The 25,504-nt window shown below is 51.1% G+C and overlaps 1 protein-coding gene and 1 non-coding gene across 8 annotated transcripts in view; one reads left to right on the top strand and one right to left on the bottom strand.

Annotated features, from left to right (window-relative positions):
• The window catches only part of HIF3A (hypoxia inducible factor 3 subunit alpha), a 42,051-nt gene extending 27,774 nt beyond the window's left edge, over positions 1 to 14,277 (bottom strand). For 2 of the 7 annotated variants that reach the window (XM_032262581.1, XM_032262575.1), the window contains exons 1-8: positions 14,196 to 14,271; positions 7,099 to 7,289; positions 5,781 to 5,926; positions 2,892 to 2,976; positions 2,480 to 2,595; positions 1,827 to 2,035; positions 1,102 to 1,208; positions 717 to 864 (exon numbers count right to left, since the gene is read on the bottom strand). In XM_032262581.1, the coding sequence (XP_032118472.1) occupies positions 717 to 864; positions 1,102 to 1,208; positions 1,827 to 2,035; positions 2,480 to 2,595; positions 2,892 to 2,976; positions 5,781 to 5,926; positions 7,099 to 7,289; positions 14,196 to 14,221 (1,028 nt within the window). In that variant the 5' untranslated portion in view covers positions 14,222 to 14,271. The other 5 variants (XM_032262577.1, XM_032262576.1, XM_032262579.1 and 2 more) reach the window with 5 other exon arrangements.
• On the top strand, positions 4,591 to 4,695 carry LOC116539700. The gene has a single exon (XR_004264140.1). It is a non-coding gene; the product is annotated as a U6 spliceosomal RNA (small nuclear RNA).
• Positions 14,278 to 25,504: the final 11,227 nt, after the last annotated feature.

A 25,504-nucleotide genomic window follows, 5' to 3' on the forward strand; every position in this document is an offset into this window, starting at 1 on the left:
ATCCTCCCGCCTCTGCCTCCCTAAGAGCTGGGATTACAGGCGTGAGCCACAGCGCCCGGCACACCAATTTTTAAAATGCAAAACAGATCCCAGGATTCTGTTACATTTCTTATTTTAACTTGAATGTAGAGGCTTTTTTTTCTTTTTGAGACAGAGTCTTGCTCTGTTGCCCAGGCTGCAGTGCAGTGATGCAATCTCGGCTCACTGCAACCTCCTCCTGGGTTCAAACGATTCTCGTGCCTCGGCCTCCCAGGTAGTTGGGATTACAGGCATGTGTCACTGCACCCGGCTAATTTTTTTCTATTATTGGTAGAGACAGCGTTTTGCCATGTTGCCCAGGCTGGTCTCCAACTCCTAAACTCAGGCAATCCGCCCACGTCGGCCTCCCAAAGTGCTGGGATTACAGGCGTGAGCCACCACATCCACCAAATGTAGAGCCCTTTCTCATTTGAATGAAGAGTCCACTTAAGCAGAGGTTTGCAGCAAGAAAAAACAAATTAACAGTCCACACACCCATACACGTACCTGTGTACATGCAGGCACACACAACAGCATTTACATGGCCACACACATTCCTCACATGTGTGCATGTGCACACTCCCTCACAAACACTTATGCATGATACACATGCATGTTCATATGCACACACACACACACCTGTCCACACGTACAGACCAGGCCCCCACACAGGCACCCCAACCCTTCCTCCTGCTTACCTGATTAAAAAATGGACACAGATGATACTCTCCAACTGGGAGCCCCGGCCCCCTGACACCACTGTGGCCTGGGTCTGGGTCCACAGGTAGCCACCGCTCCGGGCCAGGAAGCGATACTGCCCTGTTACTGCCTGGCCCTTGCTCAGCACTGAGGAGGGGGATGGGGAGGGGTCAGGGCCACCAAGGGTGCAACTGGGGAGAGAAAGATCTGGGGGCTGGGTATGAGGGAGCAAGGAAGGAGACGGGTCCTTGGGGCTTGAGGAGCAGGGAGCTGGTGTTGGGGTGGGGAGGGAGTGCATTCTGGGGTGAGGGGAGCTTGGGGTCCTGGTATCGGCTGTGGGCCATGTGGCAGCTGGCTCCAGGCCCGGGGAAATGGGGTACATACACGTGTGGATGCTCTTGCTGACTGCATCGAAGTCCAGCGCGTGGATGTACTCGTAGGCAGAACAGCCAATCAGGTCATCAGGACTGTAGCCAGCCACTTCTGCGATCCTGGGGGTGAGGCAGAGCGGGATCTGGTCAGGATGCAACTGGCTGAGAGGGAGGGTAGGTAGAGGGAAGTGGCAGCAGGGGACACAGGGACAAAGCCAGCAAGATGTAGAGGGACAGGATTGTAACCGAGAGAAAAGGAGTAAGAAACAGGACAAGAGGAGTGCGGTGGGTTGAATAATGACCCCTAAAGATGTCCACATCCTAATTCCCGGAACCTGTGCACCACACTGCTTGACACAATTTGACTCATTCATTTAAGAAAAGGGGCAACGAGAGATAGACACTAAGAGAAAGACTCAGAGACCGAGAGAGAATGAAAGACAAAAGGAGGCCGGGCACGGTGGCTCACACCTGTGATCTCAGCACTTTGGGAGGCAAAGGTGGGAGGTTGGCTTGAGCCCAGGAGTTTGAGAGCAGTCTGGGCAAATGGCGAGGCAGTGTTTTAATAAAAAAAAGTAAAGATAAAAAAGACATTTAGAAAATTCAGAGACAGGCAGACACAGAGAGAGAGATGGATGACGTAAGAAAGAAAGAGGAGAGAGAGAAATGTGGGGTGTGGAGGTGGGGAGGGAAACAGAGCACTTGAACTTGGGCAGAGGGAAGGGGGGCCCTGCCCACCTGTCATCACAGTAGGTGAACTTCATGTCCAGGCTGTGGCGGCTGAGGAAGGCCCCCTGGCCCAGCGGAGGCTCCAAGCTGCCTGGGTGGGGGATGGCTTCGCAGATGAGCACCAGGCACTGAAGCGGGGGCTCTGAGTTGGGGCTCCCAGCTGGAGAAGTCTGTGCGGGTGGCTTGTAGGCCCTCATATGTCCAGAGCAGTGCAGCACCTGGGGGCCAAGATGGTGGGGGGGTGTGGAGAGGGGACAAGGCAGTGATGCCTCCCGGTCTGAAACCATCCATGGGGCTAGAAAATGCGTCCTGTGGCCCCCCCAGGGAGCTGAGATGCAGCTTAGAGCGCGTGAGGACTCCAGATTCCAACACTGTGAAGACTCCAGGTTCAAAGGGGATGAGGACCTCTACCCCAGGCCCATAGGGACTCATCCTAAGAGAGCTTACAGGAGCCCCAGGTCCCGACTCCACAGACACTCCCACTCCCACTCCTTGCTGCCCTAAGGACCCACTAGACCCGACCTGAGTGAGCCCCGCAGGGTTCCCAGCCCAGGGGATGCGAAGACTCCAGCACCCTTTGAGATCTTTCGGCGCTCACACCCAGCACCAGCAGCCCTGGCCGCCCCGGCATCGTTGCCCTTTTCCAGCCGGGCCCCACGCACCTTCCAGGTGGCCGCTTTGAGGTTGAGGGTGCGCCCACGGCTAGTGAGTGTACTCTTCATGCGCAAGGAGAAGCACCGCTCTGTGGGGGGGGCCTCCGCCTTCCTCCTGGACAGGGCTGGGGAGGCCCGGGATCGTGGGGAGGTCACAGACAGCTGCACATAATCCCAGTGCCCTCCAGCACCCTGGCTGGTCAGGCCTCCCCAGCTCCATCCCAATAATTAGGATCTGGAACCAGAGAGGGTCCCCCAGGGGTAGTATGTGTCCCCTCAAACTCCCCAGGGCAGGGCCATCTCTCCTCTTCCTACTTGTCTTAGTCTGGTGTTCCAGAAGAGGAGAGGATATGCTGAGGGAAGGGTAGAGCCTCAGCTTCCTCCTCTGTACGGTGGGGACAGAGGCCTCCGGGGAACTCACTCTGCTGAGGGGTCAGGGCGTCCTGAAGCTCCTCTTGGTCACAGGGGTGGATGAAATCAAAGATGCTGTGTCCAATGAGCTCCAGCTGCGAGGGACAAGAGTGGGGTGGGGTCTACCAGGGCCTCTGACCCATCTCCTCCATCCCATCCTCATCCCCCTGCTCTGATTCTCGAGCTTGGATGATTTCACCATCTCCCCATTCATTTATCCATCCATTTGTCCATCCATCCATCCATCCATCTATCCATCCACCCATCCATCCATCCATCCATCCACTGAGCAAGCATTTATTCAGCACCTACCAAGTGCCAGGCTCTCTTCTATTGATTGATTGATTGATTGACTGAGACAGGTCTTGCTCTGCTGCCCAGGCTGGAGTGCAGTGGTACAATCATGACTTCCTGCAGCCACAACCTCCTGGGCTCAAGCAATCTGATCCTACCACCTCAGCCTCCTCAGTAGTTGGAACTACAGACGTGCTCTGCCACGCCGAGCTATTATTTATTTATTTATTTATTATTTATTTTTGAGATGGAGTCTCGCTCTGTCGCCCAGGCTAGAATGCAATGGCACAATCTCAGCTCAACCTCTACCTCCCAGGTTCAAGTGATTCTCCTACCTCAGACTCCTGAGTAGCTGGGCCTACAGGTGTGTGCCACCATGCCTAGCTAATTTTTGTAATTTTAGTAGAGATGGGGTTTCACCATGTTGGCCAGGCTGGTCTCGAACTCCTGACCTCAAGTAATCTGTTCACTTTGGCCTTCCAAAGTGTTGGGATTACAGGTGTGAGCCACGGCACTGGCTTTCAGCTAATTTTAAAAAAACTTTTTGTAGAGATAGGGGTCTCACTATGTTGCCCAGGCTGGTCTCAAAGTCCCGAGCTCAAGCAGTCCTCTCACCTTGGCCTCCCAAAGTACTGGGATTATAGGTGGGGGTCACCGCACCCAGCTCTTCTAAATGGTATGGACACGGTGGCCACACACACAAATCCCTGCCTTGAAGAGCTTACTGGCCAGTGGGGTGAGACAGACAGTGAACGAAAGAGCATATAATAATAACATAACAAGTAACATGAAGAACACAAAAGCAGGAAAAGGTGATGCAATGATGGGAGGCTGCTTTAGAGAGAGTGGTCCAGACAGTTTCTTTAAAGAGGTGACATTTAAAGAAGCTGCTGAACAAAGCAAGTGAGGTAGCCTTGTGGCCCCCTGGAGTAAGAGTATTCTAGAAAGAGGGAAGAGTAAGTGCAAGGCTCTCCTTGCACTGAGATGAGACTCCATTTAAATCACACCTGTCTGGCAGACTGAAAACCCAACTCTTCATTTCAATTTGGGAAATGAGCCTGGTGCTAGGAGGGGACACAGGTGAAGGTGGACTCTGTTGGCTCACCATGTGAATGGTGCTGGTGCTGGTGAATAGGGAAAGAGGGAGATCTCGCTCCTCTGACAGCATCTCTTGTAGCTGGAGCCGAATTCTGGCTCTGCCACTTCCTAGCTTTGGGATCTTGTGACATTCATCTCTCTGGGTCCAAATGCTCACTCACACTAACAGAGGAATTGGTACCAGGAGTGGGGTAACGAGGCAGAGAAAAGGAACAGATACCAACTATGGAACCCATTTATGTGAGATAGAAAAAAGAATGGGAACTCTCTCATGGGCCTTGCTGTAAGGATGAATTAAAGTTAGTTCTACTTTCTATGCACACTTCGGCCGCACATAGGCTAAAAATCGGAAGACCCAGAGAAGGTTAGTATGGCCTCTGTGCAAGGATGATATGTAAATGCGTGAAGCCTTCCATGTTAATTTAAAAAAAAGAAAGTTAGGTCTACTTTCTAAATGTCTTTTGTTTCTATTTTTCCATCCCCATGGCTCCTGCCCCTGTTCTTCTTCTCCCACCTGAGACTGGCATCTACCCTTTGCTGATCTCTCAACCTCTGATCTCACTCCCTCCAAATCTATCTCTATGCAGTACCTAGAGGGATCTTTCAAAAATGTAAATCTGACTGTACCTCTCTGGCACAATCTCTACACTGCTTAAATTTGTTCTGTAGCTCCCCAGGGCCCTGGAGATAAAGCTAACTTGGCTTTAAATTTGGCCACAGCCTACCCTGATGACCTCTCTAGCCTTTTATCTCTCAGCTTCTCCTATTGCACTCTGCACCTAGGAGGATAAACTTTTCTTTTTTTTTTTTTTTTTTTTTTTTTGACACTGGGTCTTGCTCTGTCACCCAGGCTGGAGTGTACTGGTGTGATCTCGGCTCACTGCAACTTCCACCTCCCAGGCTCAAGTGAGCCTCCCGCCCAGCTTCCCAAGTAGCTAGGACCACAGGTGTGTGCCACCACACCTGGTGAATTTTTTATATTTTTGGTGAAGACGGGATTTTGCCATGTCACCCACGTGAAACACTGAACTACTGAACGCAAGCTGTCCTCCCATCTTGGCATCCCAAAGTGCTAGGGTTATAAGTGTGAGCCACTGCATGTGGCCAACTTCTTTATTTCCCCCAAATACTTTTTTTTCCCTCACCTCTTGGCCTTTGCCTCCTCTGTTCCCTCTGCCACGTACATTCTTCACTGATCCCATCCATTCTCCATACTCCTTTGACCAGCTGAGTTCTTCAGATTTCAGCTCAGATGTCCCCTCCTCCCAGAAGCCCTCCATTCCCACCCAGGCTGGGTCAGGTACACCCCACCCCTGGGCTTCCACAGCCCCCTAGACTGTCCCATCCCAGCCCTGACCATTCTGGGTTTTCCTGTCTAGTGACATACCTATGGGACTCACTTTGTACTGTGAGTCCCATAAAGGTGGGGCTACGGCTGTCCTGGTCATCACTGTATCCCCAGCATCACCAGTACAGGGCCAGGCACAGAGCAGGGAGCACCTCTCACCTGACTGAGGCCCAGGTGCTTGCTGACATTCTCCGACAGGTAAGCCATGTCTCCCTCGGCGGTGAGCACCATGACGAAGCCCTCCAGGGCCTTCAGGTAGCAGGCATCCAGTGGTTCTCCACCTGCTCCCACCTGGTTCCACTCCCCTGGTACCCAGGGCAGGGAGGATGGGGGCATCTCTAAGTCAGTTGTGGACTGACCCTAGCTAGCCTCCCTCTGCCTTTCCTCAGTCAGAGAAACTTATGTGCACCCCCAAATGTGTGGGGGTACATCTTAGTGGCCTGGATTCCCAAGGAAGAGAGCAGGACCATGAAGCACTCGAATCAGAATCAGGGCCTCCCAGGGGGCAGAATTCTAAGGAAGTAGGAGTCTCCAAAGGGAACAGAATTCTAAGGATGTGGATGGGCCTCCTTGGAGGACAGAATTCTAAGTGGATGGAACTCCCCAGGGTCAAAATAAGAAGAGGCCAGGACCTATAGGCAGTTGTAATACAGAGCTGAGGGGGAAGCCTCCTGTTTGGAACTCATGGAGGGCAGGACCTTTCAGAGGGACAGAACTCTAGAGAAGCAGGGACTCCCAGGGGGACAGACTTCTAAAGGGGTAAAGCCTCCTAGAAAAGTAAAATTCTATGGGGCAGAGAAATCAAATGGGAAGAGCCTCCCAGGGAATAATGCTGCTTCCTCCCTTTTCAGGGTCCTGGGATTCCATGGGGTGTGTGTGTGTGACTGTGTGACTGTGTGTGTGTGTGTGTGTGTGTGTGTGTGTGTGTGCGTGTGTGCGCGCGTGAACGTGTGTGGCAAAGCCCGCTGCGGGGTGCAATTCTAACTGGGTGGAAATTCAAGGAAATGCCTACTAAGAGAACAAGTGACCTAGAACTAGCAGGGTAGGGAAAGGACAAGGGACTCTCAGCTACGGTAATGAAAAGGTGGGCGGCGCAGACTCCCAGTGGATTTGTTATGAGACCAGCGCCTATCCATCTGGGAGAGTCTCCTAGAGGACCAAATCGCAAGGGTTGAGGGGTTAGGGGTTTCTCTGGGCATCCTAAGGAGGCGGGGCTTCCAGAGGGCTTTTTTCGAGAGGCGGGGCCTCACAAGTGATGGACTTCTAAGGGGGCGGGACTCCCAGGTGGCTGGAAACTCACAGGGGGCGGGGCCTCCCATGGGATGTGGCTTCCAGGGGGTGGGGCTCCGCTGGGAAGACGTCACCAGCGGGCGGGGTTTTGTCGGTCTGTGGCTTCCCGGAGGAGGAGCCTCCCAGGGATGTAGCTTTTCATGGGCAGGGCCTGGTCATTATGGGAATTTCCCCAGGCGGGGCTCACCTGCGGCGCAGAGGCGGTGCATGCGCAGGTAGCTGATGGTGAGGCGCATGATAGAGGCCTTGTCCAGGTGGGCACTGACACCGCGTGCGAAGGGCAGCGTGTGCGCCAGTTGGTACAGCACCTCGGTCTCCTGGCTGCGCCGGCTGCGGGCCGCATCGCGGGACTTTTCCTTGCGGAGCTCGGTGGCCGACCTGAGGGCATGGGCAGCGTTCACTGGTGGCGACTCGGAAAAGACAAGAGGAGCGCGGAACGAGCCCGTAGGGCACTGCCACGTGGGGCCAGGGCTCGTGGGGGGCTGGGCCGGGGCTGTGCAGGCCTAGATGTGTGGCCGTGGCGAGTTCACGGCGCTCTCTGGGCCCGCGAGGGCTACACTGTGGAGCCCTTCCTAGCCGGGATTTTACCTGTGGTCTTGCCAGCCCATGGTGCCTCCGCCGCCTCGCTCCTCTCCGTGGCGCGCCTATGACCGCTCTGTCCCCTCCCTGACTTATCTGCAGTTTATTTCCTGGGGGACAGGGAGGGCCCCTGCTGGGAGGGGGCTGGCTGAACTGGCCCAGGGCCAGAGGAGGGAGGGCCCACGAAGGAGATGCCTACAGACTCCCAGGCCCCTTGCCCTACAGCTTCCCAGAATCTCCTCCCCTGCCCTTTTCCTTCAACTGAACCATCCTGAGAATCTTGGAACGTAGATCTCAAAGTCTAACGACAAACCACCAACAGGGGCCCTAAGAGGGCAGGGACCCACCAGGGTGACAAAGCAAAGCAACCTGTTCTGTTCACCACTCACCCTCCCCTGCAATCCATTTCAAATACCTACATTTTACACATGGGATTGGAAGAATAAGTGTCATTTTGCCAGAAATATCTGCCACTTTTCCAGCTTTTACTATTCTGTCACTCCCAGTGCCAAGTGTGAAACTTACGTTAACCCGCCTAATGCTCAGGCAACCCAGAGGGAAGTTGATAACATCCCAATGAACGGATGAGGACACGGAGGCTCAGAGAGGTGCAGTGCCTGCCCACAAATAGGGAGGCCTGCCTTTAAACAATGGTCTGCCTGAACTCTCATTCTCTCTCTATGGGCCTGGGTTTATGTCCAGGATTTTAGCTCTTCTCTCTGTTTCTGCCACTGTCTTCAAATTGAAACTCCAGGTCTCTGCGAACCCAACCCAAAGCCTTTTTTCCTTCCCTCCCTCCCTCCCTCCCTCCCTTCCTTCCTTCCTTCCTCTCTTTCTTTTTCTTTCCTCTCCCTCTTTCTCTCCTCTCTCTCTTTCCCTCTTTCTTTCTTTTTCTGCAGGCTCTTGCTCTGCTGCTCAGGCTGTAGTGCAGTGGCATAAATATGGCTCACTGCAGCCTCAGCATCCTAGGGTCAACCATCCTCCAGCCTCAGCCTCTCGTGTAGCTGGGACCACAGGTGTGCACCAGCACACCCAGCTAATTTTTGTACTTTTTTTCATGTAGAGACTGTGTGTATGTGTGTGTGTGTGTTTGTGTGTGTGATTTTGTTGCCTAGGCTGGTCCTGAACTTCTGAACTCAAGTGACCCACCTTGGCCTCCCAAAATTCTGGGATTACAGGCATGAGCCACCATGACCAGCCTCTTTCATGCACAATTAAAGCTGGAAGCAGTTGTCATTTGGGAGGGTGAGGCAGAGGATTGCTTGAACCCAGATTCGAGGTTACAGTGAACCACGATTGTGCCACTGCACTCCAACCTGGGTGACAGAGCAAGGCTCTGTATCTAAAAGAAGACAACAAAAAATTAACAAAAATAGACAAAATAAAAGATTATTATATGATGTATTACACCTAGTATATTGTATAGTCTAGTGTAGCATATTGGATATATAATCTCATCTACACTTACAATATTGATAAATATTACCATTAGTAATTGGCAGCTGCCATTTGCTAAGCATTTATATACTTGCCACTGAACTATGTAATTCCTCCAATCCTCAGGGGAGCCCTAGGAGGGAGGCATTTTATTTATTTATTTATTTATTTTTACATCTTTAAAATGACTTATGTTTATTTTTGAGCCAAAGTTTCACTCTTGTTGCCCAGGCTGGAGTGCAACGGCACAATCTTGGCTCACTGCAACCTCTGCCTCCCAGGTTCAAGCGATTCTCCTGCCTCAGCCTCCCAAGTAGCTGGGATTACAGAAACCCACCATCATGCCCGGCTAATTTTTGTATTTTTAGTAGAGGCGGGGTGTCACCATGTTGGACAGGCTGGTCTCGAACTTCTGACCTCAAGTGATCTGCCCACCTCCGCCTCCCAAAGTGGTGGGATTACAGGGTGAGCCACTGCGCCCAGCAGAGGGGGCATTTTAAACTTCCACTTTACAATGTGGAAACTGAGATGCTGAGAGGTGAAGTCCTTGCCCAAGAAGCCCCAAAGCCAACAACTAGCAGAGCTGGGACTCGAATCTGGGCCATGAGTTTCCAGTTTTCAGGCTTTTCTCTCATCCCCTCCTTGGGATCTATCTGACGGAAGCAGAACCTCCAGGAGGGGACACTATCCCTTCCTAAATTCAAGAGCAGAGGCTGCTTCTGGGGTGGCATCAACCCCACCCCCCAGGGTGAGGGGCTATTTTCCTGTCTGGAGGCAGAAGGAAAATAAAGTCCACAGTACAGCAGGGTGGGAGGCACCAGAGAGGGCAGGAGCGGGGGAGATATCACCCTGTCCTGTCCCCTCCCGCCTGGCTCGTGGGGGCAGGGGCCTCAGTCCTGCCTGCCTGAGAGGACATTCCGTCCTGTTCTGTTCCAGCCCTGTTTGTCTTCCTGCCCAGAGGGTGGGGGCTAGAGGGCCTCACTGAGCTGGGGGCCTGAAAGAGGGAACCGGGAGTGGGAATCGGCAGGGAGGTGGGGCCAGCGCCTCACCTCCCAGACAGCTGGGCTCTGTAATCCTCTCTGTGGCTGGGCTGCTTCTTCCATAGAAGGAGCCAGCTGGTGGCTGCGGAGGGACCCTCCTTCCAGCTCCCAGCCTGCCCTCTGGATGTTCTACCAGGAAGTGTGGGGGCTAGTTCCTCTGGCTCAGGGTTCCAATCCTGACTCCACTACTTATGAGCTGTGTGACTTTGGACAAGTGGTAGAGCCTCCCTGAGCATAGAGACAGCACCTAGCTCATAGGGTTGTTTTGCAGATTAAATGAGTTCACATATACATCAAGGGCTTAGAAAACAGGGCCTGGCAAATAGTTAGTGTTATACAAAGGTTAAACTTTTTTTTTATTTTTGAAATGGAATTTTGCTCTGCTGCCCAGGCTGGAGTGCGGTGGCTCGATCTTGGCTCACTGTCACCTCCGCCTCCCGGATTCAAGTGATTCTCCTGCCTCAGCCTCCTGAGTAGCTGGGAGTACAGGTACTTGCCACCATGCCTGGATAATTTTTGTAGTTTTAGTAGAAACAGGGGTTTCACTATCTTAGCCAGGCTGGTCTCGAACTCCTGACCTCAGGTGATCTGCCTGCCTTGGACTCCTAAAGTGTTGGGATTACAGGTGTTAGCCACCGCGCCTGGCCCAGGTTAAACTTATTATTCTCCCTTTGCGCATGTCAGGGATAAAAAGCAAAGGCTTAGGAGCCTCTTGGGCTTTAGAGTAGCCTGTGGGTTACTCTACACGCCCCATGGTGTGGTGTGTGCATGCTATTACGTACATGGTTTTTACACAAGCATCTTAAAAGCTTAAAAGGAGGACTAAATAACAGTGATAGTGCAATAGTGAGAGCATTGGTGTGCCGAACACTCACGGAGCTGGAGACCCCATTAAGTCCTTACTACAGCCCTATAGAGCAGTAGAATTGATCTCCCCCGCTTTTTTTTTTTTTTCTTTTAGACCGAGTCTTGCTCTGTCGCCCAGGCTGGAGTGCAGTGGCTTAATCTCGGCTCACTGCACCCTCTGCTTCCCTGGTTCAAGCGATTCTCCTGCCTCAGGCTTCCGAGTAGCTGGGACTACAGGCACCCATGACCACCACTTTTTTTTTTGGTATTTTTAGTAGAGATGAGACAGGGTTTCACCATGTTAGCCAGGATGGTCTCGATCTGACCTCATGATCCACCCACTTCAGCCTCCCAAAGTGCGGGGATTATAGGCATGAGCCATGGCGCCCGGCCTGATCTCCTGTTTTATAGAGACAGAAACTGAGAGTCAGAGCATTGGCATCCTCAGCCTGAGTAACCCAGCGCCCTCCATCTACCCTGAACCACGCTGAACCACTTCTTAGTCAATCCGACCATGTTCCTGCAATTATTTTTCCCGTTTACCCCGATGAGGAAGCAGGCCCAAGGAGGTGATGAAACTTGCCTGAGGCCACACAGCGTTTAGTAGCAGAGCCAGGATTCAAGCCAGGTCTGTCTACTCTTGACTCGAACTCCATTTACAGCACACCCATTGGGTGTCACACCCCCCACTGTCTGCTTCCTCACTACTGGCTCCTCATCTTGATCTGGGGTGATGAAAAGGGGGTGTTATCCCCACTTTTCTTTTCTTTTTTTTTTTTTCTTTGAGACAAGGCCTGGCTCTATTGCCCAAGCTGGAGTGCAGTGGCCTGATCTTGGCTCACTACAACCTCTGCCTCCCAGGCTCAAGCCATCCTCCCACGTCAGCCGCCCTGGTAGCTGGGACTGCAGACACTCACTGCCACACAATGTGTGTATTTCTAGTATAGATGAGACTTTGCCATGTTGCCCAGGCCGGTCTTGAACTCATGCAATCCACCCACCTCAGCCTCCCAAAGTGCTGGAATAACAGGCCTGAGCTACTGCACCCAGCCACCCCATATTTCCAGGATCTGAAACTGAGGCTCAGAGCAGCAGCCACTGACATGAGTCCACACCACCAGGCGGTGGGTGAGATGGGATTTGAACCCTGGCTTTAGGGCCTGTGCTCTTGGCAGGTGTGCCCGCCACCCAAGGAGCCCCTGCCTTGCCCCTCTTTTGCCTAGCAGCCTCAGTCCCTTCCCCCCTCACACCCCTGCTGCCTCCAGATCTCCCCAGCTGGCCCCATGCCCAGCCCTGGTCCAGCCCCCTGGCACTCTGCCCAGCTTGGGACGTGCAGCTGGAACCCTGCCACCCTTCCTCCATGTTCCAGCCGAGAACAGGGGTGGGGCCAGGGCCTGGCGGCCAGAGGGTGAGGCCTGAGAATGGGGGTTGGAGCCCAGTGCCCCCCTCCAACCAGGAAGGAGAGAAGCTCACCTCTTCCCTGCCCTGAAGAAGCTGCCACCCATGAGAAAGGCACAGTAAAATTAGGGATTCCCTGACCCACATTCAGGGCTACTTCTGGGACTTTCTCTTCTGACACTTAGCTGGGTATTGGCAGGGGGGTCCTACAGAAAGCACAGAGGATTTGGTGGGTGGGGGCTTAGGTTGTAGCTGGGCAAGGATGCCCCTTGGCACTGTCCAGAGATGTCTTGAGAGACCAGAGGCAGGGTTTGGGTTTTTGAAGGGATTTGGCATGGGGGTCTGGGGGAGTCTCTCTGGCGCCTGACTCTGCTTGTTCCCAAGGACATGGTAATCTGGTGGGGTGCTGGCCCCCCAAATCCTAGCTCCTCCGGGAGCCCTGTTCCTCACTGGGCACTCTAGGCTGCAAGCTGCACCCACCAGGGACTTCCCAAGAGCATCCTTGCCCACAGTGGGATGGCAGCCAGGCCCAGCTAGAGGAAGGGAAAGGGGAAAGGGGGTGTGGGGGTCCACTCACCATCGCCCAGGCCCCCTTTGGCTGATGGGCCATCCAGGGGGTGCAGGAGGGGACGCAGTGCAGCCAGGACCCGGGTGCGAGTTACGAGTGGGTGGCGGCGCGTGGCAGTGAGATGACTCTACAGGAAAGGGCTGGCCTTGGGTGGGGAGGGGGGGCACCCCAGCTCAGCCAAGAGGGGCCCCCACCCAGCCAGGAGGGGGTGCTGAGAGGGGCGGGACGGCAGCTGGCCCAAAAGGAGTGGGACGGAGTTCCCTGGTAGGCCCAGAGCCAGGGCCTGGAATAGAATGGGGGAAGGGGGAGAGGATGGGGGGTAAGAAACATGGGGTGTGCACGGATCCAATCAGGCCTGAGAAGCCAGGGAGGAGGGAAGGGGGTGAGGCTTACTGGGTGCCTCACATTGGACAGGGAAAGCTGAGGACCTAGAGCATTTTCCACAGTCCCATGAGAACATGGCCAGACAGGACTCCCCGACCTGGGCAGCGGCCCTAGGGCACAGGTTCCTCTGTGTTCCAGCAGAGCTGCACCTGCTGGGAGGTGAACCCAGAAACCCATCCTCTGCCTGGGATGACCCCAGCTGAGCACTGCGGCAGGGGCGCTCCCATCATGGCCTGCAGGCTCAGAGCACCCCGCCATGGAGTCTCCCCCAAATAAAACTTGGATGGGGCTCCCCTGTCCCTCAAAATGGGGCTGGAGGGGTGAGATGAGGGGCTAGACTTTGGAAAGTGAGTCCAGCTTGCTTCCCTGTTATTTAAGGGGGTAACTCTGCCTTTTAAAAGAATACAAAAAGGCTCCTGGGAACGGTCCCAGATGAATTCTGAAAGGGGCTCCCCTCTGCCCATTCCTAGGGAATCCCAAGGTTTGGGAGACTGTCACGAAGGGTACCATCAGAGGAGATCTGTCCTTTCTTCAACTCAGGAGCTGAATGCCATTCCAAGGCACTCCCTATACGTGAGAAGCCTCAATTTAGGGGTAGCCCATATCTCCTAGGATCCCAGGGACCTGGTGGCAAAGAACATCCTCCATTTGCGGGGTTCAGAGGCTAAGAGGGACCAATATGCGGAGAGAGAATATCTGACGCAGAAGCCCGGGTACTGCTCAAATGCAATCACCCCTAATTTCTCAGGAATCCCAAGTTCCACCCGCAACCAGGTGGGGAAGCGAGCCTTGGGTAGCCGGAAATCGGGGACCCCGAAGCCGCTCTTGGTCAGAGGGGCGGGGCAGCCAGGGTCGTAGGGAATGTCCCACCCCTACAGTCCCCGACGGTGGAGAGTGCGGCGGGGATGTGCCTTCAACTGCGCGCCCCGGAGCTTCCTTGGCTCGCACCCGCGAACCTCCCCAATCCAGTTCAGGGGTCTCCAGGAGGGGAGCCCCCCAATTCCCAGAACTCCTGCCCCCGAACCTCAGTACCTTGCGCGCTGCAGTCCCAGCGCCATGGCTCGCCAGTCGCCGCTCCGGAGCCCTAGGAGGCCCCTCGCCCCCTCCCCTAGCCTTGCGAGCCCCCTCCCCAGCTCCTCCCCGCGTCGCACGGTTGGCTGCGCCGCGCCAGGCCCGCGGTTCTGATTGGGCGAAGGGCACGTCACTCCTGAAAAGGAGGCGGAACCAGAGGAAAAGACTTGGAAAGGCAAGAGGAGTTGGTGGGGGGAATACCTTGTAATACACACCCCCAACCGCGCCTCTCGCCGCGGACTTCCTCGGCCTTGTAGCTTGCACCGTCGGCTGGCCGCGCCTTCTCTGGGCAAGCCTCTGAAGTGCCAACGCCAGTACTCTTCTGAACACCCCCCAGTTCACTCTGCCCTCTGCACCCCAGTCCCCAGCCTCTAACTCCCACCTCCTCCCACCTTTCCATTTCCTAACCTCAGGTGGGCCTCTCCGACCTCCAATCCCACCCCTTCCAACCCACTAGCGCCGCCTCCTCTAGCCCTTCTAATCTATCCACAGAGTATCCCGCTTACCCTCTCCACCCCACAACTCCTAATCCCACCCCTGGCCCTCTGGCACCTACCTTTCCCTCTCACTCCCCAGACCCTCCCTGCCCCACTTCGCCCCCCCATTCCTCCAGTCTGCGCCCCCTGCACCGCAGCTTACCTTCCCCACCCCCTCTACTCCACCCTAACCTCTTGGCCTCTCTGGCTCCCTTTTCAGGTTCCCATTGATAAATAATTAAGTCAAGTAAATATGTTTTAACTCAATCACACCCACTTTAAAAAAGAGCAGAGAAATAGTTTTTTTATTTTATTTTTAACTAGTCAAGTATGAAGGAAGAGGTATACAAAGTTACCAAGCGATGGTGAAAAAGCATTACAGTTGAATAAGGAACAATGCGTGTGTGTGTGTGTGTATGTTTTCGATAACTCACTATTCTGGATTTGGTTGGCAGGGAAGAAGAAGATACGATAGCAGAAGTGGCCTGTTGAACCTCGAACTTGGCAAGCAAGTTGCTCACCTTAGGGCCTTTGTATTTGCCATTCCCACAGCTTAGAACACTCTTCCCCCTGGAATCCACAAGGCTCCCCAGTTCACCCCAGTACCCCACGATGTTTTCTTTTGGGAAACTACTTCTCTCTTCTCTTCATCTGTTTAATTTGAATAGGGCTTGGCCACTGCCCTGCCTTCACCAGCTCCAGGGACGGACGTAAGATCCAGACCTGGCTAATCAGTTGAATCTGCTTCCCTGGCCACAGTGATTGGTTCAGGGAAGGCATGTTACCTAATTTAGCCCAATGAGAATCAACCTGAGACATTTGCTGCAACAAACAGGAAACAGGTTTTTCTATTTCTGCTGGAATTGCCAAGCAGATGGAACTGCCACAAAGAGAGGAGAGGCTTTGTGAAATGAGGTTCAGTGCAAAAGAGATTGTGCAGAAACGAACGATTGTGAAAGGCAGTTTTGACACCAGCACTTGAGTGCCTGGATTCGGCCATACCTGAACTCCACTTTAATTCTCAGACTTTCAAATGAACCCCACAATGGACTTTTTTTTTTTTTTTTGCTGTTACTTTTGTTAAATATTGCTTCATTCTCTATTGCCTTATTTGCTTTGTGCTTAGGTTAGTTTGAATGGATTTCAGATACTTGCACCCACAAGAATCTTGATATATAGAGAAATTACCTCTCAACCCTCAATGTGAAGGCACATGGGATGTGAGAAAAGGAGCAGTCTGAATCATAGAAGGGAGCCAGGCACGGTGGCTCACTTCCTGCCTGTAATCCCAGCACTTTGGGAGGCCGTGGTGGACGGATCACTTGAGGTCAGGAGTTTGAGACTAAACTGGCCAACATGGTGGAACCCCATCTCTACTAAAAATACAAAAATTAGCCAGGCATGGTGGCGGACGCCTGTAATCCCAGCTGAGGCAGGAGAATTGCTTGAAACAGGGAGGCAGAGGTTCCAGTGGGCTGAGATCATGCCATTGCACTCCAGCCTGGGTGACAGAGTGAGACTCTGTCTCTAAATAAATAAGTACTAGAAGGAGCTGCAGAGGAAGCAGCATCGTTAGAGCTTGTCAGGGTTTAGGCAAGGACATGGAGTAGAAGAAATGTTCAAGGGAGAAACTGAGGAAGGGGCGTGGTTGTTAACAAGGTGGGAAGCGTTCCAGTGGGTGTGCCGGAAGGGTTTGGGGTGGGCAGGATGGTAGATTCAGTGGAATAGAAGAACTCATTGATTTTGGCATGAGAGAGTCGTAGCAGAGAGCCACTCATGGGATTTACAGTGCCCAAGAAAAGCTGGCACTAGTTCAACAAACATTAAAATAGAACTAACACTTTCTATATAGAGATGCAACAGGTGTCTCTCTATGATCTGGGTTAGCATTAATCTTCACTCGGAGGTTCCCAGCAGCTAAGGCAATAAGGGAAATGTGTCCATTAAAATGGTTTCCAATGTCTGCTAAAGGATGTGTTCTTGTTTGTCTGGAGAGACAGGTTTTGTACCTGGAACTGAAGTTAAGGGGGAATTTAAGACCTTTGAATATTAAAATGTAGAGTGGTCTGAGCTGCCAGGAACTGTGGGAGCTTGGTTGAGTCATCTCATCCACCCTGTGGGGGTTGTCAGAAAGGTTTCTTGAGGAAGGGACATTTGGAGGCAGACTTGAGGAGGCAAGCAGAGAGAGGGTCAGGGAGAGCCAATTGCTGTGGCTCACACCTGTAAACCCAATGACTCAGGAGGCTGAGAGGGGAGGATCGTTTGAGGTCAGGAGTTTGAGACCAGCCAGGGCAACATAGCAAGATCCCATCTCTTAATTTTTATTTTATTTATGTATTTATTTATTTATTTATTTTTAGACAGAGTCTCACTCTTGTTCCCTAGGCTGGAGTGCAATGGCGTAATCTCGGTTCATTGCAACCTCTGCCTTCCAGGTTTAAGCGATTCTCCTTCCTCAGCCACCTGAGTAGCTAGGATTACAGGTGTCTGCCACCACACCTGCTAATTTTTGTATTTTTAGAAGAGATGGGGTTTCACCATGTTGGCCAGGCTGGTCTCAAACTCCAGACCTCAGGTGATCCACCTGTCTCAGCCTCCCAAAGTGCTGGGATTACAGGCATGAGTCACTGCGCCCAGCCTCCATCTCTTAATTTTTTTAAATAAAACTTTGCCAGGCATGGTAATGTCTGCCTATAGTCCCAGTTACTTGGGAGGCTGAGAAGGGAGGATTGCTTGAGCCTGGGAGCTGGCGGCTATAGTGAGATATGATTGTGCCTTTGCACTCCAGTCTGGGCAACAGGATGAAACCCAACTCTAAAATAAATAAATATGTGAATGAGAGGGCTGGAGGGAAAGTATTGTAGGCAAAGGGAAGATAATACAACTGTTTGGAGGCAAAAGAGAGCTTGGGACATTGAGAGAACTGACAAGTAGACTGTGGTTGCAGCCTGGCGTATAAAGAGGGGAGATGGGAGGTGATGGTGGAGGGGTGCGTAGGGGTGAAATCAAACCAAGTCCGAAAGCCATTAAAGAATCTCGAGGGCGGGTGGGATCACGCCTGTAATCCCAGCACTTCGGGAGGCCAAGGTGGGTGGATCACGAGGTCAGGAGATCAAGACCATCCTGGCTAACTCAGTGAAACCTTGTTTCTACTAAAAATACAAAAAATTAGCTGGGTGTGGTGGCATGTACCTCTAGTTCCAGCTACTCTGGAGGCTGAGGCAGGAGAATTGCTTGAACCCAGGAGGCAGAGGTTGCGGTGAGCCGAGACTGCAGCACTACACTCCAGCCTGGGCAACAAAGTGAGACTCTGTCTCAAAAAAAAAAAAAAAAAGAATCTTGGGCATTCCCTAGGGAGCACTGGGGAGCCATGGCAGAGTTTTGAGCAGGACAGAACACAACATATGCCTTATAAAGATTCCTCTAGGAGCTGGTTGTGGTAGTTCACATCTGTAATCCCAGCTTTGGGAGGCCAAGGCAGGAGGATTGCTTGAGGCCAGGAGTTTGAGACGAGCCTGAGCAACATAGTGAGAGCCCATCTTTTAAGAAAATTTAAAAATTAGCTGGGCGTCGTGGTATGCATCTGTAGTCTCAGCTACTCAGGAGGCTGAGGAAGGAGAATTGATTGAACCCAGGAGGTTGAGGCCGCAGTGAGCTATGATCCTGCCACTTACTCCAGCCTGGGTAACAGAGATCCTGTATCAAAAAAACAAAACAAAACAAGGCCAGGCACGGTGGCTCACGCCTGTAATTCCAGCCCTTTGGGAGGCCGAGGCAGGCGAATCACCTGAGGGCAGGAGTTTGAGGCCGGGATGGCTAACATGGTAAAACCCCGCTTCTACTAAAAATACAAAAAATTAGTCAGGCATGGTGGTGCACACCTGTGATCCCAGCTACGTACTTGGGAGGCCGAGGCAGGAGAATCGCTTGAACCTGGGAGGCGGAAGTTGCAGTGAGTCGAGATTACACCATTGCACTCCTGCCTGGGCTACAAGAACAAAACTGTCTCAAAAAAAAAAAAAAATTCCTCGGGAAGGTGGATGAGAGGGAGTGAGATTAGAGATCAGAGAACAAGAAGGAGTCTGGGATGCAGACGTGGGTGTAAAGAAGAGATGCCTGGGCCAGGGAAGGGGCCATGGAGATGAGCAAAGGGGACGGACTAAAGAGATATTGAGGTTCATCATTAGTAGAATGGGTAAGCAAATTGTGGTATGCCCATGCAGTGAATACGCTATGCCCATGCAGTAAATACTATCAGCAAGAAAAAAATAATGAACTATTGATACACATACATCATGGATGACTCTCAGAAACCTCATGATGAGCTAAAGAAGCTAGACATAGAAAAGAGTGTATTATGCGATTTCATTTAAATGAAGTTCCAGAACAAGTAAGGCTAATGTATAGTGGAAAAAACATCAGGGGAGTGCTTATCTTGATGGAAGTTTGGGTTCTACAGGTATATAAACTTGTCAAAACTCAGTGAATGGCACACTTTGGATTTGCACATCTTGTTTGTAAACTTTACCTCAAAGTAGAAAATAAAGAATGGTAGACAAATACTGATAGACACTCTGAAGGACTTAGGGGACAGTGTACTGGTGTCTGCAACTTTCATTGAACCTCATCGAAAGTAAGCTGGAGTAATGGATGGAGTGATGGATGGATGGATGGGGGATGGATGGAGTAATGGATGGATGAATGGAGTGATAGGTGGATGGATGAATGGGGGTTAGATGGATGGATGGGTGGTGTAATGGATGGATGGATGGAGTGATAGGTGGATGGATGAATGGGGGTTAGATGGATGGATGGGTGGTGTAATGGATGGATGGATGGAGTGATAGGTGGATGGAAGGATGGGGGATGGATGGATGGGTGGTGTAATGGAAAGATGAATGAATGGAGTATGGATGAATGGAGTAATAGGTGGAGGGATGGAGAGATGAATTGAATGGATGGATGGATGGATGAATGGATGGAGTAATGGATGGATGGATGGAGTGACAGGTGGATGGAAGGATGGGGGATGGATGGGTGGTGTAATGGACGGATGAATGAATGGAGTAATGGATGAATGGAGTAATAGGTAGAGGGAAGGAGAGATAAATTGAATGGATGGATGGATGGAGGGATGGATAAATGTATAGAAAGATGGTTAAGCAAATACAGTAAAATGTTAAGAGTGGAGTCTATGTGATTTGGATAAGGGTGTTCATTGTAAAATCCTTCAACTTTTCTGCATGCTTGAAATTGCTCATAATAAAATGTTGGTAGAAACAAGAAATGTGCCGGGCGCGGTGGCTCACGCCTGTAATCCCAGCACTTTGGGAGGCCGAGGCGGGTGGATCACGAGGTCAAGAGATCGAGACCATCCTGGTCAACACGGTGAAACCCCGTCTCTACTAAAAATACAAAATATTAGCTGGGCATGGTGGCGCATGCCTGTAGTCCCAGCTACTCGGGAGGCTGAGGCAGGAGAATTGCCTGAACCCAGGAGGCGGAGGTTGCGGTGAGCCGAGATCGCGCCATTGCACTCCAGCCTGGGTAACAAGAGCGAAACTCCGTCTCAAAAAAAAAAAAAAACAAAAAAAAAAACAAAAAAAAAAAAAAAAACAAGAAATGTTTAAGAGGCAAGAGGGACATGGTTTGGAGAGCAATTGAGTAGTTGGTTGATTATTTGGTTGTGAAGATAAGAGATATTTTTTTAAAGTATCTTCTGCCTTTGGCAAACGGAAGCCTTTGTGTTTTCGAGGTGAGTTGGGTTCCCTTCGTGTCACCCTCCTCTTTCCTCTCCCTTGGATCTATTCTTCCAACAATATATGCACCCATTAATCCATTCATTCCTTCCATTTATACCAACAAATATTCGCAGAGTGGTGAACATATGCCTGGCACTGTTGTAGGCACTGCAGATACAGCAGCGACAAAGACAGACAGAGATCTCTGACCTGCCCTAATGGAACTTGCACTCTGGTCAGGCAGACAGATCATACATAAGAAACAAGTGAAATATGCAATCCATTAGATTGTGCCAAGAGCTCCGCAGAAAAGGAACCCAGATAATAAGGATGAGAAGTGATTTATTTTGGGGGGACGGAAGGGGAGTTGTAATTTTAAATAGTGTGGTCATGGAAGGACTTATTGAGAAGGTGACATTTGGGCAAAGACCTGAACATGAGGTGGGAGCTATATAGATTTCTGGGGGAAGAGCATTCTGAGCTGAGAGAACAGCAAGTGCAAAGTCCCCAAGGTGGGACTTGCTTGGTAAGTTCAAGAATCAGCAAGGAGGCCAATGTGGCTGGAGCAGAGGGGTGGATGGGGAGAGTGGAATAAGAGGTCAGAGAGTCAATGCTGACAGGAAACCATGGTACGGGCAGATCATGTGGGAAGGATCTTTTAGATTAAGTGTGGACTTAGACTTTCACTCTGAAAGAGATGGGAACATGGGAGACTTTTAAATAAGAAAGCAACATCTGAGTTAGGTGGGGTTTTTTTTGTTTTTGTTTTTTGGTTTTTTTTTTAGATGGAGTCTCACTCTGTTGCCAAGGCTGGAGTGCTGTGGCACAGTCTCGGCTCACTTCAACCTCTGCCTCTCTGGTTCAAGTGATTCTCCTGCCTCAGCCTCCCAAGTAGCTGTGTGCCATCACACCAGCTAGTTTTGCTGTTGTTGTTGTGTTTCATAGAGATGGGGTTTTGCCATGTTGGCCAGGCTGATCTTGAACTCCTGACCTCAAGTGATCCAACTGCCTTAACCTCCCAAAGTGCTAGGATTACAGGCATGAGCCATTGTGCCCAGCCTGAGTTAGGTTTTGATGAAGGGAAAAATCTTCAAGTCCTCTTTCCCCTCAACTAGGAAAGAACTGGAAGTTCCCTAGTTTACAAATCACCCCAGTGAAAATATTTCCTTTGTTCACAGATCTGCAATCTGGGCAGGGCTCAGCAGGGATGGCTCATCTTTGCTGCACTTGACACCCCCTGGGGTGGCTTAAAAGGCTGTGGACTGGAATGATCTGAAACTTTCTCACTCACCTGTCTGGTATTTCATGCTGCTTATCAGCTGGGAACTCATCTGGGCCCTGTGGTGGGAACAGTTACCTGTGACCTTTCCATGTGGCTGCTTGGGCTTCCTCACATCATGGCAGCTAGGTCCCAGGTGCCAGTGGTGGGGAGGGGGTGGGGAGAGGGAGACCAAGAGGGAGAAAGGGAAGGGAAGGGAAAGGATAAGCAGAAGCCAGGTCTGCTTTTATGACTTAGCTGTGGAAGTCACATAGGCATGCAGTGTTGCTTCTGCCTGCCCACCCTCTTTTCCCCTCTGTGAAAGCAATCACAAAGTTCTGCCCACCTTCAAGAAGAGGAAAATACTCTGCCTTCTGATGGGGCGGTGGGGGCAAGCTACCACAAGGGAGAGCATGTGAGACCCAAAATATTACTGTGACCATTTCCAGAAAATGTCATCTGCCACATTCTTCATAGCACCGTATCTAGCTATGAAGCACCATTATCTAGCTAGGTCCTGTAGCCCCTGGGATCTAGCCACAGGCACCAGGTGGGCTCCACCTACGAGTAGCAGCCTGGAGGTGGAGTCATAGGCCTTGGGATATTGGGAAATAAACACTTATTCACAGGGAAAGGGGGTTCAGCAACAAAAACCCAGAACTGTGCATGAACTCAGTTCTGATAAGCCAGTGTTGCTGGCCATGGTCTCCTGCAAATCTTCACAGATATTCTACTTACCATAAGGTCTGGTTGTCTTTATTGCGTGTGACTCACATCCTATTGGCCACAGGAAGTCACATGACCAACCCTGACATCAGTGGGTCAGGGGATGTATTTGACACACTTAAGAGGACCTGTAAAGGCACATGGTACAGTCATGGATGTATAATTCTATAACTAGAAGGAAGGGTGATTTCACTTCTGTTGACTCACCCTCCCTACTGCTCAAGGCTGGGGAGAATTGCTCCTGACCTATTCATAGCTACCTCTTGTGATCGGATTTTATCTCCCGTCTCCCCTTGCCCAACTCTGACTCCTAATAAGGTCCTTGGATTTAAAACGTCCAGCTGCCACACCTGGAACATTTCCAGGGGCAGAAATTCCCTCCAAACCCAAGCCAAGGCCAACCCAGAATCAGGTGATGGAAATAAACAGCACCAGTTCCAAACATGATGACCAGGTCCTGTGCCAAGCGCTGTCCTAAGCCCTTGGCATTCCTGTTCATATTGGAATGTCACCACAGCCCCATTAAGTGGGCTCTGATGTTTTCCTAGAGTGTAGTAGTTGGGATCCTGGGCTCTGGAGCTAGGCTGCCTGTATTCAAATCTCATTATTTACCAGCTGCATGACTGTGAACAGGTTACTTAACCTCTCTATGACTCATTGAGTTCCCTCCCTTCCTCCTTTCCTTCCTCCCTCCCTCCCTCCTTCTCTTTCTTCCCTCCCTCCTTCCCTCCCTCCCTTCCTTCCTTCCTGTCTCTCTCTCTCTTCCTTCCTTTCCCCTTACCTTATTTTTCTTCCTTCCTTCGTTTCCTTTTTTTTTTTTTTTGAGATGGAGTCTCACTCTGTTGCCCAGTCTGGAGTGCGGTGGCACGATCTCAGCTCACTGCAACCTCTGCCTCCCGGGTTCAAGCCATTCTTGTGCCTCAGCCTCCTGAATAGCCAGGACTACAGACAGATGCCACCATGTCTGACTAATTTTTGTATTTTTAGTACAGATAGGGTTTCATCATGTTGGCCAGGCTTGTCTTGAACTCCTGACCTCAGGTAATTCACCTGCCTTGGCCTCCAACGTGCTGAGATTATAGGTGTGAGCCACTGCGCCCAGCCTATTTCCTTTTTTTGAGAGAGGATCTTGCTCTGTTGTCCAGGCTGGAGTACAATAGCATGAACACAGCTCACTGCAGCCTTGACCTGGGCTCAAGTGATTCTCCTGCCTCAGCCTCCTGAGTAGCTGGGACCACAGGAACAGACCACCACACCCAGATAATTTTTAAAATTATTTTTTTGTTTTTTTTTTTGAGACAGAGTCTCACTCTGTTGCCAGGCGCTAGGCTGGAGTGCAGTGGCACAATCTCAGCTCACTGCAACCTCCGCCTCCTGGGTTCAAGCAATTCTCCTGCCTCAGCCTCCCGAGTAGCTGGGACTACAGGCGCACGCCACCACGCCCAGCTAGTTTTTGTATTTTTAGTAGAGATGGGGTTTCACCATGTTGGCCAGGATGGTCTCGATCTCTTGACCTCGTGATCTGCCCGCCTCGGCCTCCCAAAGTGCTGGGATTACAGGCTTGAGCCACTGCGCCCGGCCTAAAAATTATTTGTAGAGACAGGGTCTTGCCATGTTGGCCAGGCTGGTCTGGACCTCCTGGGCTCAAGTGATCCTCCCACCTCAGCCTCCCAAAGTGCTGGGGTTATAGGCATAAATCATTTCTGAAAAGTGCTTTTTCTTTAAAAAAAAAAAAAGAAGAAACACCCCTGTGGTAGCTTGAATTATTGTTTCCAAATCTCCTCTTACTCCTTGTTATAGAATTATACATCCATGACTGTACCATGTGACTTTACAGGTCCTCTTGAGTATGTCAGATACATTCCCTGACCCACAGATGTCAGGGTTGGTCATGTGACTTCCGATGGCCAATAGGATGTGAGTCTCACACAATAAAGACAACCAGACCTGATATGTCTCCTGGTGGAAGGACGTAGACCTGGGAAGTATTTTCACTAAAAAAATTGAGCGTGAATTTGATTCAGCTGCCATGTGCAACTACCAGTGTACAGGAAAGGCAGGAAACAGAGGAATATGTTAACACCATAAAGAAGAACCAATCATATATAGACTGGGGCAGATTATCATGGGTGTTCAAACTTTTGACTACCCTGGGCTGCAATGGAAGCAGAAGAATTGCCCTGGATTACACATAAAATACACTAACACTAATGATAGCTGATGAGCTTTAAAAAAAAGGTTTGAGGCGGGACACAGTGGCTCACGCCTGTAATCCCAGCACTTTGGGAGGCCGAGGTGGGCGGATCATGAAGTAAGTCAGGAGATCGAAACCATCCTGGCCAACATGGTGAAATGCCATGTCTACTAAAATACAAAAAATTAGCCGGGTGTGGTGGTGTGCGCCTGTAGTCTCAGCTACTTGAGAGGCTGAGGCAGGAGAATGGCTTGAACCTGAAAGGTGGAGGTTGCAGTGAGCCGAGATTGTGCCACTGCACTCCAGCCTGGTGACAAAGTAAGACTGTCTCAAAAAAAAAAAAAAAAAAGGTCTATGTATAATTTTTGTGATATCTGCCACCACAGATAAGCAAAAAAGGAGGTGGATGTATCACTTGAGACCAGCAGTTTGAGATCAGCCTGGCCAAGATGGAGGAAGAAACCTGATCTTTACTAAAAATGCAAAAATTAGCAGGATGTGGTGGTGCATGCCTGTACTTGCAGCTGCTCGGGAGGCTGAGGCAGGAGAATTGCTTGAACCCAGGAGGCAGAGGTTGTAGTGAGCCGAGATCGTGCCACTGCACTCCAGCCTGGGCCACAAAGTGAGACTTCGTCTCAAAAAACAAACAAATAAAAGATAAGCAAAAGAGTCCTTGCATTTAAAGGATTAGACACCCGCGCTAGACCATGCTGTCCGATAGAACTTTCTAGAATCCTAGAAATGATTTGTATCTGAACTGTCCATGTGGATACCAAGCACTTGTAATGTGGTGAGTGTAACTGAAGAACTGAATTTTTTATTTTTATGTTTTCAGGTAGTTCTTTATTATTATTTATTATTCTTATTCTTATTCT

Source organism: Sapajus apella, unplaced genomic scaffold (genome assembly GCF_009761245.1).
Source record: "Sapajus apella isolate SASKATOON/1434 unplaced genomic scaffold, GSC_monkey_1.0 scaffold130, whole genome shotgun sequence".
Lineage (NCBI taxonomy): Eukaryota > Metazoa > Chordata > Mammalia > Primates > Cebidae > Sapajus > Sapajus apella.